Genomic DNA, 21,900 nt, shown 5'->3' on the forward strand with positions numbered 1-21,900 from the left:
AAATTTTAAAATTCTATTTAACAGTATCAGCAATCTATTGATCTACTGATCTATAGTACACAAAAAAAAGTTAAAATTTGCAGCACAGTGTAATTAACTGTACAATCATATAATTGTACGTTTACAATGTTTCGAAGTAAACTATAAAGTAGACGGAATAATTAACTAACACTGTATACAGGTCGTTCTTTTGGTTTTAGTAGCCATTATCTGGAAATTGGCAGCGCGTTCTCGACGTAGCTGCAATTACTACCATACAAAGACGTTTCGCAGAGCAACTACAACATGCCCGTATGACGAACGACCTGTAATTTGTCAATCCAAATAATGTTCACGCCCAACCCTGTCTGCTACATAAACTAAAGCGTCAGAATCAATTGCGTTTTGTTTGTTTGTGGATTAACCGGGCATTAATTTTCTGTTAAAATAACACCGACAATACATTCGCGGTTTTAAAACCTTGAAAACCTAGTAGCGGTTAAAACAAAAATAAAGCTGCAGAGTGTACGCAGGAGTATTTATTTATTTTGTTGTTGTTAAGGGTTGGTGTATAAGAAATGGGAATAAAGCGGATGGTAACGTTGGGAAAGTAAATTCAGCTAGCGTTGGTATTGTATAATGTAGTAATGTATGGTGTAAACTATGAGCTCTAATCCGGGTGATGTATGGCGCTGCAGGGTTGGTGGCCGCGTGATTTCAATCCTGCTAATGTAGCTCCATTATTAATACGAGAGATCGTCGGTGACTAGTTCTATTGGGTCCGCAGGCCGTACTACGATAAACTATGTGGTGTTAGCCAGAACGTTTTAATTGAGGACGAAAATGTTCCAACCTTTGATAATAATTGATAGCGAGTAGGTACCTTGGTGGACGCTGTAGACGTTCAGCGTCGTACCTACGCGGAACGGAGCAATTAAGCAAGTGTCCAAAACTGAAATTGCTTCGTTGCAGGTCCGTGCAGGTGCCGAGTTTTATATGCAACGACCGTTCTCGGGAGACCCCCGCTTCGTTAACCAATTTAATTGCCACAATTAACACCCGGGAGAGAAAAATGTCCAAATACCCTCGAGCCGCGTTATTAATGGGCCCCGGTTCCGTCGGGATAATAAAGGCAGATAACGTCGCGACGACGACTCCCCCGAAACACTACCGCCGTCCTCCAAACGACGACGGGCCGGAACGTTTCCCGTGTTAGAGGTCACTACACGGCTTTAATTAATAACCGCCACTGCGAACTTCGTGCCAAACTACATCGCAAGAAAACTCGTTCGGCTAACCAGAAATGCGCCAACTTCGTACCCCCGCGGCGATGCATAATGTATTCATATCCCAAGTCCCGGGCGCCCACGGCTGGTTATCTTTCGTACGGACATGTTCTGTTCTAAAATCTAACATCATATATTATTATCTACATTCTACTTACATATGTAACAAACTTATACTAGTTTTTTAAATTATAATTAGAATTTATAATTTTTCATGAAGAAACTCACATTGAGTCAATCACTTCCGAAACCAAAAGATATCAAACTTATTCAATGATTGATAATGAATGAATAGCAGGACTAATAAATATTATGTAGTATTAAACGATATAGTAATATTATAACGCCGAGAACAGTAAAATGGGTAATTATTAGTGTTGGGACGGATATCCGGCAACTATCCGGTATCCGGCCTATCCGGCAACTATCCGGTATCCGGCCTATCCGGCCATTTTTTAAAATCAGGCCGGATACCGGATAGTTACCAAATTTCTTCCGGCTTCTACTTAGTACTCCACCATTAACAGGAATTAGTATCTTTTAAAATCTCTTGTTGCAGTTTCTACTAGTTTTATTCTCTTCGCTTTTAATTCATCATCACATTCATTACTAACAGAAATGTCGCTATTATCACTTCCAATTGCTTCGTTTATTAAATCTGCATCAAAAAAGTTCATTTTGTATCTAGGATCCAAATAAGTTGACATATAAACATGATATAAAGTATCCTCTTTTTAATACAAAAAGCCGTTTTGAAAAATCACTTTCAGTTCTTGAGAAATAAATTTTTGAAATGATCGGCAATTTTCGCCGATTAAATTTTAAAAATTCGTATAATATCCAGTTCTTGGAGTGGCTAAAGACCGATAACACTTCTACCCGTTATTGGGGAAAATTTCGAAACAATATTAAAGAGTAAGTTGTTGGTTTATGTTGAGCGGCACATTCCGTTTCATCAATTTGGTTTTAAATCGAAAATGTCTACTATTCAAGAAAATCGTGGATTCCTAAAAGATGACTAATCAGTGTAACATGGGCAGAAGGACCACGGTCGGTAGCCCGTTCCAGCTTCAAAGTTTAACTTTAAGTTAACATTGTATAATAATATTATTTAATTTTTAATTGTATTGTGAGAAGCTGGAATAAATATCTTTCTCCCTACAGTTCTTGGAATATGAGTTTAAAAATTTCCCAAAGTATTAATAAAGGTATCCTCTTTCCAATGAACCAACCCGTTTTAAAAAATTACATTTAGTTTTTGACAAAACAATATTTGAAGTTTTGATAAAATTTTCGATGTTGCAATTTTCATCGATAACTTGCAAAATATTCGCTATAAAATTAATTACTTGAAGGATCCTTGTGGAAATATCGCCAATTATTGATTCAAATATCCTCTTTTTAGAGTTGCTTCGTTAGTTAAATCAGAATAAAAAAAGTTCACTTTTTATGTTGAATCCAAATAAGTTGACGTATCTTATAAGCTTTCTTATTAATTTCATTTTCATTCAAATATCGCCATAATTTGGCAATGTAGGGCATCACTTCAGAAATGCACCAGAAATTATAACCATAATGGCCGGATAGATATGCCGTATAACCGGATATCCGGCCGAAAGGGCTGCCAACTATCCGGTATCCAGCTTTTCGCAAAATCACTATCCGTTCCATCACTAATAATTATGATACTATAGTTACAGAACAGACTTCTTGCTACACTAGATATATATCATTACCTGAGAGCACCTTTCTACAACGTGGGATTTATTATGTAAAAGGTTGAATAATAAATCTCGTTTGGTGCAAAACCATTATGTGGTGTTAACATTGCTACAGACTCTGTCACAGGGGTTCGAGTTCTTATTTCAGCATTGACAGCAGATTGTATCAGGTAAATTAGATTCTATATATGTAGGTTAGGGAATGGGAGGAGTGAAAATATCAAGCAGAACTACAACATTCAAGGAATTCTAAAAATTTCTAAAAAATATGATTGAACTGTTGGAGACTTTATCGTTATATAATTGCAGAAATCAAAAAGCGAAACTTAAGTTAGTCACAAAAAATAAATGTTCCATCTGTCACGAAGAACGCCAAATTTACAAATGTTCGTAACATTCAAAACATAACACTTTTTCGATAGGAAATCAGGAAATGAAAAATCTTTCACAATATTATCCAGAGTAATATGTGGGAAAGTTTATTATCAACTGTAATGTTAATACTAGCTGACAAACGTGAATATTTTTACAAATATAGAACGTTATTGAACTCCAGAATTCAATCAAATTTTATAAGTATTTTACAAATAAATTAAAATTAACAAATATCCAAACTAATATCGTAGTTTCCATTGCATTGACGTCTAGTTGCTCCTATTTTTAACTCGTTAAGGAGTTCCATTGCCTAATCTTGAATTTCCATATAACGGACATGAAGTCGTAATACATAAATAAACCTTAGTTTGGTCTTGTAAAATATCTTTTTATTGACGTTGCTTTGATTCTCCGTAAATGAGAATACTCCATACTTTATTACAAAATCTCCATACTTACTTAACAAAAATGAAAGGTTAAATTTAAATTTAGTAAAGCCTTCCGAAGCCTTAGAAAAATACGGGGTGTTTCATTTAAAATAACAAAATTATGGTTCTCCAAAGATTGTGTAAATTAATCGCTTCTGATAAACATTCTGTATAATAACATTCACTAGTATTAGCAGTATTCGAAAAACCCAAGGCTTGTTTATCGACATGCCAAATTGCAACACTTAATATTTAATAATAATTTAAGACAGCATATGTAAAAAGATACGTAGGATTCCATTTAAAAAAATTAAGTTAAGTGCGCTCCTGGAATAGTGAAACACTCAGTACAGCTAAAAATAATTTTAATCGATGCAGCTTTGATGATAATTGAATACGTAAATACGCCAATATCATCAATATATTATTTTTCGTAATCTTTATTGCTGAGAGCCCTATGTACCATGCCAGGAAGCTAATCTTTTTGTTTTACGTTAATATGATGAGATGATGAAGAATCCCGGTCTGTTTATACCGCCAAATGTCTTAATGTTCTTTTAAAGTTATTGCCGACGATTCTTTCATTACTTGCAGCTTCTGGAAAGCGATTTGTCTGTTTGAGAAAATGATTATTGGTCAATAATGTTTTAATCAAATCAACAGTATTATTAAAAAGTTTTGGAAAGATTGTGTAATCATACAAATTTAATTGTAGAATAAAACGCTAGTAGCAATTAGCAAGCAATTATTATCTGGCGGCTAGGGTTCTACATGTTTAATAGACTTCAAGCGGTGAAACTTCATAACTTCTCATTCTGCTCTGTGCCCGTTACTTCCGGCGTATCACGGGGAAGTTATCTGGATTTTATACTTTCATTAGTGTATATTAATGGAATTAGTAAGTGTTTCTGTTACTCAAGGGTTTTATTATACGTGGACGACTCTAAAATTTTATTATGTGTTTGATTGTGCTCTGCTACAGGAAGCCTTAAACCACATCAAATGTAGTAAAATAAGTTTAGCAAGTAGGAAGCGCTAGCCTGTAAATTATCCCTAAACATTCGCAGATGAACTATTGCAAACTAGTTCATGTGTTAACGTCTTGAACTAGCTGTGGACTCCAAATTATAGATGAACATATTGAATCAAGTTCTTCTAAAGTAATGCAAGGTTTAGGTTTTATAATTAGAACATCTTTTACATAAATTTTACCTAAATTTTTTGCACACGAAAACAGTATTCTAACTCTAACATCTGTGCTTTTAAAGAGTCCTATGGTTTCAATTAAAATTTTTCACATTTCGCACCCTATTATGATTGTTGTCCTTAGAGAGCCTGATGGCTTTGTTATTTTTGGTAACGTCACTTTATGTAACTTGTAAATTATATTTTAGTCGATACTTTACTCGGATGTTGACTAATTAAATCTCAAACAATAAATAAACAAAGAAAATAAATAGTCGTACTTAACAATCTCTCGTTGTGTAAATTCATTGGGAGTGGGCCAATCAGAATATTAATTACATGATTTGGCGTGGGACTTATTCCACCTGAAATTGCAAATTCGTTTATAGATTGAATCTGCGATAAGCAAGACTCGTAATCGTAATCATTTACAGATACGAAAACCTAGTAACTTCTTTAAGGGCCAGATGATAATTTTTTCCACAAATTTTCTGTTAGAATTTTGAATGTATTGATAAAGAGCCGTAGTTGACTGTACTCCTCTGTAAGGAGCAGCTTTTGCAGGAAGCCATGAACTCCTTTTCCTTAATACTTTTGAATATTACCAAGTTATTCAGAGATGCTTTCACAGATTTTTCCACTTTGTACGCATAATTGGGTTAACATTCGTATTGAACATTTTTATCGGAATATCTAAAAACAATTATAATATATACAACCTTAATGGTTTGAATGTTGCAATCGCTCGATCGACGGTTGTGTATCAGACGTTCGGAACCTCGTAAACGATCATTTTGACCTATAATTTTCAAAATTATTGCGCTACCGATATTATATTTCACAGAATCTCCTCCACGCATAACTTCTTTTCTTACAATTTTCTTATTATTGTTCTTTTCCCCATTCGATTGCCGAATTACAGGACTCACTTCTCCAAGATGTGCTTCTGTTATTATAGTGATCCAACTTCGTAATGTCCGATTTCATTACAAACTCTTTTTAAATTGAATTTACTCATAATCCGAAAAAGATGGAATATCACTCACCATTTGAACAATATAATGCGTAATAGTACTGAGATATAGAATTAGATCAATTATTTCGTAATTCTTCAAAATTAGAGGTAGATGTTGGTAGAACTAGAGCTGTCAAAATGCATGATGGCAATTAATAATTTTTGTTTATCATATGTCTCAAACAAACAGTGGTCAGCCTCATATTATTCTTCCCAAGTCCTTTTGCATTATGTATTTATTAGACAATTGACATACTTCCTTTTCTTGTTTCTACACAGTTGTGTCAGTTGTTCTCTTTCAAAGTTTGTCCTTACGTTTGGAAACTATACTCTCTCCCTATAAAGTTTCTGTATTTTTCTTTGCCCTGATGGTATTATTCTTGGATATTCGATATCTGAATTTTGCTTTTACCAGGAAGCGGCAGCATGTTGTTGCTTTTATTGCTTTGACATGTAGGGTATCATTCGCAGCTTCGCAGAGGTCTATTTGGGTTGCTGTGAGTTCCATCCGGTGCTCTCTATGTTTCTCCATGTTTTGTGAATATTTCTGTAGGAGAAGCATGTTCAATCTCAACATGCTGTTAAGCTTACTGTTATACTTACTGTTTATTAGTGGCAAAGTATATTACGAATTGTCCATTCACATTGCTTTCTCCGTGCAATGAGTATTTCTCTATCGTACTTGTAAACTACACCTCTCTTCGCAGTTTTGGATAATGAAACGAGTGCGAATACGCAACACACATATTCTCTCGTTAAAGGCTTGCAAGTCCCTGTCAGGAGTTTTAACTTTATTGTCTACTATGAATGTTACGCCAAATTCTCTATATCTTCTCTTCTTGCTACTAAGAAATAGTGTGTTAAACATAGTTCCCTATTGCAAAATCTCTTTTATTGTAATTCACACTTCGCAATGATCGAATACTAATCAGCTCATCCTTCCCCTCGCTCCCCTTTTTTTTCTGCTACTTATACACTCTTACAGAATATGCTGCAAGGAATCCTCGCTTGCTCCACACACACACCCCATTAATACTTGTTAACCTAAACATCCTAAGATATTCCCTAAAGGGACTATACCCTGACATTAACTGAATGCCTTTGCTGGATATGATCAGTTCACCTATCCTATTCTCTGGTCCGATTCCATCCATCTTGTTCTCCATGCTTCCCTCACATCCCTCACAACCTCTCTTCTTTCCATCCACTTCTGTAGATATACACTCCTTACCTCTTCTTCAACGACACCTGACCTAGCCACCTTGTCCGCTTTCTCCATCCCAAGTTCACACCTCCAAACCAATTCTCCAATCTTGCCACTTTCCTCGCACTTTCAAACAACTTAATTAACTCATTCACATACACGCTTATGTTCAACACCATCATCCAGTGTTGTTCTGATTCTTCTAAACTAGCTGGATCTCTGCGGACATCCTTTACATGTCCGGTATTCTGCACCCTCGCACTCCATATAGAGGTATAACCCTCAAAAAACCGTTCACTATACACATAAAGTAGCCAGGGCAACATATTCTCTCCAAAGCCCTCATTATGCCAGCACTTTATACCGCATTAACCGCGTTTTCCGAAAATACATAAATAAATATCTTACACCAATACGTTATGCACCCTTATGCACCCCTAATTTTCCATTCTAATTTTCCGTGATTCGTTTTGATCGGATTTTTAGATCGGACATAATTTGACTGATTTCATATTGATTTCAAAAATATAACACGGTATAATTGGTAGGATTGCGCTTAAAATTAATTAGAAAGTCTTATGATAATAACGATATAATGAGATACCAACTTGTTAAATGAGGTAAAAAAGAAACCCCTTTTCACAATGCTACACTTAAATTCCATTACGATGGATGTTAAAACCCAGCTCTTTCGTCGTAAACTCATTGATTTCCAAAGAGACATTTTCATTATTAACGTTGGTTTTCTTCTCGATACCCCAATTCGTCCCTCTCTTTCAAAGTCGGTTTCCGATCTCACAACACTCGTTTGCTGGAGCTCGGCGAATAAGAATAAGAAGGAAAAAAGGGGCTCGCGGGGCATCGAAGGAAGGATAATAGGAGGAAAAGAGGGTGCGCGCCGCCGTATCGGCTTCTCGCGATTGTACGAAATTGGACGTACAAATCAAACAAGCAGAGGTAAAAGTTCCCTCGACTCACCCGCCTTTTGCGAAACGCGGAATCGACTTTGAATCGAGTCGGCCGTGCGGCGAGAACGCCGCTCAGAATGCAAATGGTCCTCTCGATATAATAATTTTCTGGGTCCGACCGACCGGCAACGGAAAAGATTTACATTAAGAATACAAATTAACGCCGAGTCGTGAAGTTAAAAGTTGCCCGGACGCAGAAGTAGAATCGATGTGGAAACGGGGGAATAAAGAAACGATCGTCCCCCTTCTTTCTGTCTTGTGCAGATTCTTTCGTTTATTTTAAGTATCTTATTTGAATTAAAAGAAAATTAATTTGTTTGCAGATGTTAATATGGTAGCTGAACCTAAACCACACCAAACAGGAAGAAAACGACAAAATGTTGCGAAAACGGGAAACGATTGGTAAGTTTATATACTTAAGAAAAAGTACTTATTTCTTACCTTAAACTAGGTACTTTCTGATTTTTTATATAAGATAAAGAAATTTACGAGTTAACTGTGACGTTTAAAACGATAAGACTTTTTTATAGTAGATTTTTTATAATAGAACGTCGGTCAAGTGACCCACGATCGATCTATAAACACATTTTTTTCAGTCTTTTCAAAAAGGCGATGGGGGAAATTTGTCGCCAAAAGTTGATTCCGGGGTGACAGACCGAGGGTGAGCAAACACTGCGAAAGCACCCGGCGCCCGAAGGGCGAAGATTCAACAGGCGTTCTCTCTGTTGGGACGAACGTTCTTTTGATGTCTGAAACGGCGTTGAGCAAATAAAAGGAGGGTAAAGTGACGGCCGCCGGGAAATTGTCCATTGGTGACAACAAACTACACAACGCAGTTTTTTCGTTATTGTTAACATTTGACCTTTACAATAATAAATCAACAATCGAACGAAATGGTAATACGATTTCAATAAATTCTAATTTTCTCGTGTTGCCAAAACTATGTTTTGCACAAGGAATTCTTGCTTTGATTTATTTCGAGTTTTAATTGCAACATTAATATTTTATTACAATGTCTTTACACAGAGCTATAGGTCAATTACTATGTGGGGCAACAGGAACTATGTATAATCGAATTTTCGGTTCATAGTAGGGGTATGGAAACTAATCCGAAAGTGCAGTGTTGGGCATCCGACAGTTAACTGACGTGCATTACCATTACATGGCATCGAGTTCCATCGGGGTTACGTCGCCAAAATCTATTACATTTCCTCGATTATAATGGAGGTCTCTATAAAAAATCTATTTAGAATTTTGCAATTATTGTTTTTGTGAAAACATAATAACAAAAATGTCATTTAAATATTAAACCTCACAACTAATAATAATATATTAAATACTAATAAGTAACTCTTTTTTTGTTTTCGTTGCTTTCTTTAAAGATAACCTTACATAGCAATCGCCGAGATTACCAACTAGTTAGATATGCATTTTGCAAAGTTTGAAATCGGCTTCGCGAACCATGAACAATTATTCCAAGAGCAAATGCGGTGCGAAGTCGTTGTTCTACGATCCGACTAAACGCGCGTACCGGAATAGAACGGGAACGAGGGAATCCAGGAGAAGTCGTACGACGGGCGGGAAGCTAAGGGAGACTTCGTCCGGGCTCACATAAAATTATAGATTTAGGTGGGGTCCGCAGCAATTAGGATGCACAAGCCTCGACGCTAATTGTGGCTTGTTCTCTAATCTTATCCTGCAGTCACGTTCAGGTTGCCTTCCTCGCCACCCTCGAGTAACGCCTCCTGTAATCGCCGGACCAGACAAGACGCTAAATCGACGTAATCCTGCCCTTACCTATAACTCCTTAAAATGCGGGCGCTCTAAAATAGTTAAATTTTATCGATGACTTTGATAACCCCACAAAACTATCTGCGAAAGTAATCGAAGTAATACGTTGAAATTTTAAAGCTCACACTGTTTTTAGTTGATATTGCAAAAGCACGGACGAAAATAATCCACTTTGATATGGTGTTCTTTTCCTTCTTTCTCTTATTGATGCAAACGATGACTTAAAACATCGTTTGCAGTCGTCTCATGCAAGTTTTTTTGAAACAGTAGTTGGCGCGGTAATTAGACAACGCAAAAGTTCTCTAATTAAAGGGAATAACGTCGCCTTTGTTCTACTAACGAGAAATCGCGTAAACATACACAGAAACTTTCTGGACGTGGTCCTTTTGAATGTCGATTCGATGCTTTACCACTGCCGTTAATTACATACAACAAATGTAATTACAGTAATAACTATTAGAATAATAATAAATATAAGACATTGTGTTAATTATAAAGTTGATACCACCATGGCGTTTCCTTTGATTTATTACGTGAATGTGTAATTTTGAAATCCAATTAACCAACTTCCACAAAATCCCTTTATATTACAGAAAAGCAAACAAAAAAATTTTTTTTGAACATGATGAAAACGAGCAACGAGTTGGCACACATGGAACGACACCGCATGATTATTATTTTTTAATTAGATAGTTGAAGGGGAATTTGCGGACGTCCACACGTGCCAAAATAAGCGAATAACGGTTCCGGGAGCAGCATGCGCAACCGACCATCAGATACAAAAAGGTTTCAAAAAAACATCGTGTCCGAAAACGATACCGTTTCGACCGATAATTTCGCCACTCGGGGCAACTAGAAAATAAAAACCGGTAGCAAAAAGGCCAGAATGAATGCTCGCGTTCCAATCCACGTACGGAATCCGAGTGCAGCGAACCGCGAATGCATTTGCGTGTCATACGCTCCGCAACTTTTCGGGGGGAGAGTTTTGTGCCGTTGCGGAGTTGCGGATTCGGGTCCCACGACTGCGGCATTGTGCGAAAAGTTGGTTGCGAATCGTGAGAAAAGTTTCAACCCTCGCCGTCCCGACCCGGTAATTAACGCCTACGAATCGGAATTATGAACTGTCAACATGTATTCAACTTCTCTACTCCTTAATTATCCTCAAAAAACAATTCCCACAAAATTCGCTCCCGTAAACCGTTTGACAACTTTTTTAAATTAATATTAACAATTATAACACCAAACAACAAAAGGGAAAGAAACAACAAAATGACAAAAGAGAAATAGCGATAAAAACAAAATATAACTCAAATAGGATCTAGAACATGAAAGCACAAAAGAACTGTATAAAAGCAGACGAAGGACTAAACTGCAAAAAACATCATTCGATAGCATAAAAAAAGGGAATGAATACTTAAAATCATGCATAAAAGCAGCAGCAAGAAGCCCTAGGCAGCCATAAAAAAGAAGAGAAACGATAAAAGCAATATTGGAGGAATGACGATATCAAATCAAAAATAGAAAAAAAAAGAAAAATCATACAACGTTGTGTTAAGCTCTAAAAATCTAAACGATAAACTTGCATCTAAACAAATACAAGCAAGTATTCGTAAAATGAATATTACAAAAAAGAATGAAAAATGTGGCTGAACATGCTCTAGACTCAACTTTACCTAGAAGGAAGAAACAACAAGTAGGAAAATACTGAAGAAATGGGCCAATAACGGACCAAACCATTAAATGCCAATCCAAATTAATCAATTATCACCTTTATCAAATAATTTAAAACAAACTTGAGCCCAAACTTGACCTTACTTATCGATACAATCTATGTATATTTCAAACAAGAGCTGCTTTATGTGCAAAAATTCAACACCCCTTAGATCCAATAGTGAATAGGGTATTTCAATAGTTATAAAAAAATAACATTAAATACTACGAAATTGAAAAAAATCTCTTGATCTTCATAAATCTTGATACTTTGGTACAGAGCCGCCTTTTGAATCTTAGTAAGGTGCGTTTTTGGTGGCACCAGATAGCAATTCACCTTCCCGCGGGTGTCTCGAGGATGTGATATTTCACATTTTTTGAAAAATGCAAAGTAATTCTTCCTAACCAATACGGCACATTCCAGAATATAAATTCCATACAAGGTACAACTGTATAACAAATACTATCAGCAGCATATATGGAAGAATACTTAAAAACAGAATTGAGCAATTTCGACCATCTATTTACATTAACCCAAATCATAGAAAAGAAAATTGCACATTATTAGAATGTGATCATTTATTATTTGTGAATTTTGTGAATCTAAAAAGCATATAATAGTATTCTCGTAATAAAACTCTGCGAAGTTTTATAGCATACTATTACAAAAGCTAAAATAATAAAAGCTATATAATCTTTATATGTATAATAATGCAAGAGCACAAATAAGATAGAAAATACCTTAATAGCTGGGTTTATAGTAACAAAAGGTTTTAAACAAGGTTGTTGTAAATTTGCCAACATTGTTTAAAGTTCATTTAGAAAGCGCATTACTAAGATGGAAAAGAAAATGCCAAATACTCTACACTTTGACGTTGATGATAATCAAGTTGTGATTGCACAGGATGGTGATGATGCTTAATATATGATCCGCAAACTATATGAAGAGTATGTTAAATGGGGTTACATTGCATGAAAACAACAATATATACCCATCTTGGACAAACAAAACATCCAACATTACAGCTCATACAAATTCTTCTTCTTTTTCTTCCTTCCCTCGGTATTTAGTCATAATTGTAAAAAGAACGTCACGTCTTTACCCTTCTTTAGTTGCTTGAAAAGTTGTTGCTCCGTCCTCTTCTAGGTGATCCGATGGTCTTTCGTCCTAATGGTGATACCTAGTCATTGATGCTATCTATCCTGTATATTTGTCTTATTTTCTTACTTCTTTTTCTGTCCATTAGCGTTTTTTCAGCTATTCTACGCACTATTTTTATTTTTGTAGCCTCTAGTATTTTTTTTGTTTTGAATGTGTTAGGTGGGGTTTCTGCTACTAAATTAGTATAGATTTAATTGCAGTCTTGTAGATCCGGGCTGTCTTCAGTTTAAATAAATAATGTTTATCTCACTGTATTGTGGCTTTAGGTTCCTCATCGTTTTTGTACCTTAATTCAGTCTCAACAACGCTGTATCCAGATATTTCCAGTCCTATATATTTGAATTTCATTTCCTTGTGTATGATTTTATCATCGACTATAAACTTGATCGGTGCCTTCGAGGTGTTTCTTGCTGTTTTATTAAACTGGTGTATTTACCTCTTTTAATCATCCGCATTCTCCGCCATAAGCAGCGTATCGTTTGCGTAGTATTAGATTATGACCTACCTATTTTCCATTTTGCATGCTCTTAGTTTGCATACTTGTTTTGTAATTTCATCCACTACAATGTTAAACAGAAGTGGGCTTAGAGAGTCCCCATGTCGAATTTCTCCATTTATGTTTGGTTGAATCTTATTTTCTGATTATATATTTTTGATTGTTTTAATGATGTTGTATTTATTTATCATAAAGAATATGTATTATATACTTTAATTGTATTCGATCGAAAGCTTTCTGCAAACCGATAAAGCAAATGAAGGCTGGTCGATGATATTCGATTAACTTTTCGATTATTGTCTTATTACAAAGATGGAGCCGTGCAAGATCTCAGTGATCTGAACCGTTGTTATTCTTCTGCCAATAAAATACAATTAATAATTTTGTTTGATATGCTTTTGTGGTTAACTTCAGGGTGGTGCAGAATAAGTTAACTCCTCTGTGCTTTTCTGCCATTTCATGGCACCTTTTTTAAATAATAATATCGTAATACTTTTCATCTGGGATTCTATGATTGGAGAAAACATTTTTTTATAAATTTGTTAATTATTGATTGAGTCTCGGTTTATTTTCGGTCTCTTCTCTCTTGTAAAGCTTCCTTTCTATGTATCTGGTTTTAATGAAAACGAATATGTTTACTCAGAAAATTCAGGAAATGGCTCTCACAAAGAAGCAATAATTAGACCTTTACCAAATATGAGACTACAAGTGGTTGTGAAAGTTTCCCGTTCTGGCAAGAAATAGTTCGCCCAAAAAACCACGCCAAATGCTTGTAATACTTTAAGACTAGATATAATATATAAAATTAATAAACAATCACTTTTCGTTCATAGTATTATAAGGGTTAAAATAACTTCATTGAGTAGTCAATATTCTCGATACGTCCTAAATTTACTGGCAATCGTTTCCCTCAACAGAAACAACCTGCGCGTATCACGTAACCTAACTAGAGGGGAACAATACACAATAGAGGTTGACGTGCATCTACGGGGCGAATTCGCCGATATCTCCCGTTTTCCCGGCTGTTTCCGGAGCGTCGCGACGCCTACCTGAACCTGGCGGAGCCGTGTGAATAAATTACAAACGGAGGGTGCCGTAAAGTGTAATGGAAAAGGGTTCGTTCGGCCTGTTCCTCCGTGGTCCCCTTTGGGGATATACATCTGGGCGGTCGGATTGGATTCGATACGGCACTGTCTCATGGTCGGCATGCTTTTTTTTAATTTATTTAGCACACCTACTAGATTTCTAGAGACCTTTCTCCTGGATTTACTGTAGCCGATAACCAACACGTTCGGAATTGTATTATACCCTTACAAGCTCGATAAATTATGTATGAATATAGAATGAATTACAATTCCAAAATAATTTGCTAATCGAACAATTCAATCATAAATTAACTGGAGTGGCGAACACATAACATTTTTGTATGTTTATATGGTATTGATAGATTAACAACATTTGTAAAAATTCATCGATAGGTAATGGAATATTAAATTAATATTAATTAATATTAAGTGCGGCAATTCTAGTTACGCAATTTGATTGAATTTTATGTCGGACTTTACCATGATTATAAAGGCAAACATTAAATATGATTATATCTGAATTTAAACACAACCAATGCCGACTTTTCAAATTTTAAAGTCAACTTGCTCCTGCTGTTATGCTTCCTTTATTATAAACTTCAATTTCCAAGGTATAATTGAAGTATTTGAAGAACGTGTGAACTGGACTTTATAAATTATCAGTGCAAAATATTTTCGTTAAACAAAGTTAGGAAAAAAGTATGATCTTTTGCATGATGAAATTGCACTTGAAAATCTCTATCAGATCCGTTAAACTTGGTATAGGTGAGAAAGCAAAATGATGGACGATTAAATCTAATATTAACAAATGTGGACTTATTATAATTAAACAAATAAATACGATAAAAGGCGACGTAGATTGTAACGGCAAACACAAAGTTTTCAGTTAATTAGCTGGCTTCATCACATACCTAATTAATTACGTTAGCCGAATTTCCGGTGAGCGACACACGTTTAAATTTGCATATAATAATACACAAAGCCCGTAAACAAGCAATAACGAATTAGAAATTTATTTGAAAAGCAACTGTATTGATGGATTATGTCTCAATTATTAATACTTGAATTAGCCAAAAATTTGTAATTTTAACGATTATTATGTATTTTCATTGCTTTGGTGCAAAAGTTGATTCAAATTTCTGATTTTAGTGTACTCACCATCCTTCTCCTATATCTCTTCCCTCATGTACGACTCCTATAGCATTCTCCTTTTTCTCGCTCACATTCATAACATTTAGGGTGGCAGCCCTCCCTTTGCCCACGTCTAGTTGAATGCCCTTGATGACTATCACTATCCACTATCACTATCCATAATTAATACCGCATTCCCAGGATTCGTGACTATTTTCGCCACACTGCCCACATGTTACCTCTGCCCTAAAGCCCTTTTGAAGGTGCCCGAACCCTTGACTCCTCGCTGTCTGAGTGTTATATAGTTCTATGATACAAAATTATAAAGCTGAAAAAATCGATGATTAATATTTTGATTTACGGAAATAAATACAGTAGTCGCCTCGCTCTTTTCTATTTTGGATTTTACAATATAGTTGTAAGAAATAAAGGATCTGTTTTGAAAAATAAAATGGAATAACATGCATTTTTTTAACTTTATAATGAAACGAAAAAGTAGGGAAATGTACCTGAAAAAACACCTAAAAACCATTCAGATAATATTTTGTTTCAGAAAATACCCGAAATTTAACTTCATAAGCGAATTTAGTGAACTTTAAGGAAACAACTTTCGTAAATGGAACTAAGTTATATTTCATTTTAGAGGAATACCAACTGAAATCCAACAATTCAATATTATGTCATAATATAAGTCAAGACAATATTATGATCTTCTTAAACTTCAGTATCCAGGAATTAAAAATTTCATTGTAATTATTTTAGACTTTCATTTCTTTGTGCAATTACAAATCTTATTAATCTATTACGATTTTGAGGGCTCGTAACATCTATAAACTCTTCCACCATACACACACTCAACTCCACATACAACCTTCCAAACCTTACTACTCTTTGCACACTGCTCACCCTAATGTGCGAGTTCGGAACATGAAAGATCACTCCACCATTGACTGGATGTATTATCACTATATTATTCTTGTTGTTAAAACAACCTGGGACTGGAAATCTCCAGCAGTTGTGATACAGCTAAAGGCTAAATCAACCATATCAATAAAGCGATACCTCTACAAGGATGCTTAAGACATATCCTTTGGTTAAATCAGTGTTCTTCAACCTGTTTTCGGCGGAACCCTAGGGCTCCACTCAAACGCTTTAGGGGTTTCACGAGTCAATGCTACAGTTCTTAACGAAGTTTCTTGTTCAACCAGTTTTTCGCCAACATTAAATCCATCGGATAATAGTGGAGAAGAAAATAAGTCCGGATTAACAAGCCAAATAAAACAAAACTACGATGAAGACTATATGAATATTAGATTTGCTTGGATTGGCGATAAAAATGAGCCAAATGGGTTTTGTGTAATATATGAACAACAGCAGTTTAAATCCTGCCAAGTTAAAGCTTCATTTAGAAACTAAACATTCGACTTTGAAAGGTAAAGGCGAATATTTTGGATGAAAATGTATTGAATTAAATCAGAAAAGGAAAACCTTTGAAAGGTATGTTCGTGATGATAATAAAAATGTACTAAAAGCATCATATTTATTAATTGGCGCGTAGCTAAACAAGGCAAAAGATTTAATCACATCCATGATCGGTGAAGAATTTGCAAGCAAAATTGACCTTGTCCCATTATCTGATACGACGATTTCACGTCGAATTAAAGACATGTCAGATTTCTGCGAAGCGGAACTAGTGAATGGTTTGAAACACGCTAAAGATGGCTTTACTTTATAAATGGATGAATCTACAGATGTGGCTGGCTCTCGTTCTTAAACGGATACCAACTGCTCTGCAAAAAGTTCTTAATGACGCCGTTAAATTGGTTAATTTCATCAAATCCAGACCCGTAAATGCCAGGGTATTTACCCTATTGTGTGATGACCTGAAAGCTTACATAAAAATCTCCTTTTTCATACTGATGTAAGATGGTTATCCAAGGGAAAGGTTTTAACCCGATTCTAGGAATTGCTTGATGAAATTCGTATCTTTTTAATTGTGAATTTGCTAGAAAACGTAATGACACTAGTTGGTTTCAAAATTTAGCCAACTTGGCAGACATATTTTAGTACTATATGGTATTGGTCCATTTTGGATAAAATTATTGGATGATTATCCGGAAATTCCAAACGCGCCGTAAAAGAATCGTAACAACCTACCTCTGTGAGAAATCCTTTTCCACATACGTCGCTACAAAAGCGAAGTACAGAAATGAACTTGATGCTGAAAATGACATGCGTCTCCAATTAACATCGATTCATCCAGATATTGATAAATTGTGCAGTAATAAACAAGCACAAAAAGTCTTTATCTATTTATAAGTATTTCTCTATTACTATGCTTAAGGAATATTTATCTTTTTGTTTGAATAAACACAAGTTAGTTACTCTTGTATAGAGTTTTTACAACGAAGGGAGAGACGCATCTTGTTCACAAATCTGGGTGTGTTACTGAGCAAAGGGTTCCATAAAAAAATTATCTCGAAAAAGGGTTCCGCGCAATGGCAAAGGTTGAATAACACTGGGTTAAATCAATATATAAGAACGGGCAGCAAGAAAATAAAAACGCCGAAATAAAAAGTAACGAACTAGCCTAGGTAAGACTAAAAGAGATCGGACATATGACATAAGGAAGCGATATAGTATACTAGATGTGTTAATATGGTGGAGACAAAGAAAAAGAGGATGGTATGATCATACGAAGAGGATGAATGATAGCAGATCATCACGTATAATTAGGGGGAAACCAATTTGTTTATACTCACTTTATGTATGGTGGGTCTTTCTAATACTTCTGTCCTGGGTTGTTGGGTTGGATTGGGTTGGTCAGATAAATTTTTTTTTCATTTAGGTGTTTGGTCATGCTGGTCCACCAGGTAGAAGGGAGTCGCACTCTTCCTTTTTTGTCTTACAAGATGATGTTCGCCTCTATGCATAACGTTGCCGTTTCAATTTTCCGTAAGTTTCTCAGTCATCAGGCCACCTTGAAGCTGATATCAATATTTTCGGGTATAATCTGTATACACAAACAGACAATGCTTAAAATAGTCAAAATGAATTCCGGATCCTCAAAGCTCTTTATGTACTTCGTACATGCAAGAACCTAAAAAGAAGTTGACGAAATATTGAGTTTATAATCCAATATAAATAGATTATTTTGTATTTTATTGTATATTTTTTACCTCTTTAGGCTAGAGATAAAAGAAATTAATACAGTTTTATATAAATTTTTTCATATTCTATCTTACATTGATAATATATATCAACACAAAGTGGGAGAGGGAAAACATGAAGGACATTCCGCGGACGTACAAAGCGATTAAAAATTTAACGGTACGTGAGGCAAAGTCGCGATCCGCTGACAGACCCGTTTAAACATTCAGGCCGCAATGAAAATATCGCTCTGCCTAACGGGGATGGCTCCGGAAACGGAGGGGTGGGCGGCGACGGTGGCGGCGTTGAGTGGCAACACGAGGATGGTACCCTGACAGGTAAATGGAAGTTGTGTCAGTCGTCCGGCCCGACAACTCTTATTAACAAAACATCGGCACGAATCGATAAGTCGCGTCGCGTCACCTTACCACTCACCTTCCACTGCATTAACGGTTTCATAAAATTATTAGTTCCATAAGATACTGTTGAACGAAATCAATGAACAGATAAAAATGTTTTAAAAATTGTACATCAATACAAATTAATATTGAATTTGAAGACAAATGATGGGGAACAAAACATAAAACAAAGAAAAGCACAAGGACCGTCTCAGACAATTCACATCGATGTGACGTTAACCGAACCAGAGATCTTTACGAGATCTCGGAAGTAACCAGACGTTGGTCGGGTTTACTCCGCTTTTCCAAGGATCGCAGACATGCACGTTTTCTTCTTGTGCCTTGCTAAACGCCGTTTTCCGTCCAAAACGCAATTACGATGCCGATATATATAAAATACCACCGTTTACAGGACATTCAACCCTCTTGGTTCGAATAAGGGTAGACAACGACCGTAAGAAGTGCTTCACTTAGCTCGAACGACGTTTATCTTAGCATTTTTAAAACAATTAAAATAATTTAAAGGTTCTCTTGAAAGAATTGTGAAATAATAACTCTCGAACTGTTCCCCATTCGTTCCGGCTGTTCCAATTAATTGGGGTCGCGACCACAATCGGCCTCCACTGCTTAAAGGTTTTATAATGACGTGAATAATTTAGGGGGTCGGGATTTATTACTTCCGCTCCCGGTAGACGGCGATTCTTCTGAGAGCCGTGATTCATGACGATTAAATCTTGAGGCAGTCGCCATTGGCTCACATAAATCCCCAACCTGATCTCTTTTCCTGTCTAATTGAATGTTGGCGGTGAGACGACGAATTTAAAACGAAAATAGCTGCGTATAACAAGAAAATTGGGTTTTTTCGTAGTAACTAAAAATGTTTTGTCTGTAATGGTGGCTAGTATAAACCCGGATTTTACTCGAAAGCACACGGACGGTTATCCTGCTGCGACACGACGATCTAATAGGATAGAGCAGGAATAATGGAAGTTCAGCTTGGCTGGCTTCCCCTTAAGTCTAGATAATAGATAAGTTGAGATTTTTAAATTGAAAAAAAAAAAGATGTTGGGTTTGTACCGCTTGGATTATTATGATGAATCGCTAGGCCTTAAAATTTATCCCCTAAAACTGTTTTTTTAAGAATAGAGAAGGTATCAGGAGATAGTTTACAGTTATATTTCGAGACAGTTTTGTACAGGTATATGTTTTCATTCGAAGGATTATTGTCAAAAAGGCAATGACCGTAACAAAATTTATTACGAACGTCTCAGACGTAAGTGAACCAAGATATATACCACCGTTATCCGTCAAGTTGGTTTTGTTTTGTAAAAAAAAAGACATCGTCACCGTTACATCTTTGGACGACGATTCATGCGGTCCAGACCGCAATTTCCGGTTTTTGCGACGATACATGGTGGTGCAGCTGTTCTTCATCCAGAGCGCCTCGGCGCCCTCTCAAAATGATTTACGACCCGTTCGATTTCCGCCGGGATTGAATCAGCGATAAATTCATATAATTTCTAGAGCGCTACGCGAGTGGTCCTTCAATGGAATATATCAAGGGCCCCCTTTTCCCGGATCATTACGTTACCCTTTTAGTCCTATCTTAAAACTGTTACCTGAGCCCATAATTCGAAGGAAGGAAAATCAGAGAATTTTATATCGGGATCGTGCCAAAGTCGAATCCCTAAACATTCCATGAAATACGGTTATTTTGAGGTCGCGACAAAGTTTCGTGGAAACGACACCATCCGAGCGTCATTTCGCTAGCTAATTGCTCACAAAAACACTCTTTTTACGGCGGGCAATTTCAATTTTTATTAGCCAACAGTCGTGCTGCGACGTCATTAACCAAAAAAAACACCCAACCGGACTCTTGGTAAATTAAGGTGTTTCACCTTATGACACCATAAACAAGTCTTAATTATAAGTTAGTTTCTAAATAAGAAATGCAGCCTATAAAAAATCCTTTTATACCGTAAATTTTGCTAGAAAAGACATTACTTATATTTTTGATGTAAATAAGTTAGGAAATGAAGTAATTTGTTTATTTCTAAAATACAAGTATAAAATGAAAACGTTTTGCAAATGAGTTGGCACAGATATATGCACCTTTCCCGTTTCATAAACCCGACCCGACGACGGTTGTTAGGTTGCCACAATGGGTAGAAAGTGGGCACGCAGCTTCAATTCTGGCGCGCATTACAATTCTAAACAAAACCGTAAACGCGCCGGCGAGGTTCACATAATTTCCTCTACGAAAATAACACTGGGGCGCGGGTCAGATTAATATCAGGGCGTCCGAAGCTCCGCAGGAAATGAAAAGTCCCGGATTCGCGTACGAACTATATGAAACAATGGCCTTATTTCAAACGGGCGAAACATACACCACGTGGACAAATGCTATACTTTCCCGACCCAATTCGTTTGCCATTCTCTGCCGGTGAAACGTCGAGATGCACGTAACTTTTATCGACCTAATTTTTCTAGCCTCGTAATTTTTATCGCACTAATTTTTCACCTCGTCATTTTTATGACCCACCATTTTGCGTATAATTAAAACGTGACCGAATTTTATTATTCGTCTCGACTAACGTCCAACGGTTTTATGGAATTATAACTTGAAAGGTTTTATAAATAATGAGATACCTTTTTACATTTTAATGAATTCTTAAAAAAAAAATAAGTAACAGTAAACCATAAAGTATAGAATTATTATTAATAACAGTTGTCAACAACGAATAGCAATTCAATTTTTATCGAAACATCTATGCGAAGTTAGCTCCCAATTAAATAGGGCTCTACACGTATAGTTT

At 36.0% G+C, this 21,900-nt stretch overlaps 1 protein-coding gene across 2 annotated transcripts in view; it reads left to right on the plus strand.

Annotated features, from left to right (window-relative positions):
• Nucleotides 1-21,900, plus strand: part of LOC111426260 (heterogeneous nuclear ribonucleoprotein C) — a 230,884-nt gene that overhangs the window by 143,725 nt on the left and 65,259 nt on the right. For both annotated transcript variants that reach the window (XM_071194494.1, XM_071194495.1), the window contains exon 5: nt 8,485-8,563. In XM_071194494.1, coding sequence (XP_071050595.1) covers nt 8,485-8,563 — 79 coding nt within the window. The remainder of the gene's footprint in view (nt 1-8,484; nt 8,564-21,900) is intronic.

This window comes from Onthophagus taurus, chromosome 2, assembly GCF_036711975.1.
Source record: "Onthophagus taurus isolate NC chromosome 2, IU_Otau_3.0, whole genome shotgun sequence".
NCBI classification, from domain to species: Eukaryota; Metazoa; Arthropoda; class Insecta; order Coleoptera; family Scarabaeidae; genus Onthophagus; species Onthophagus taurus.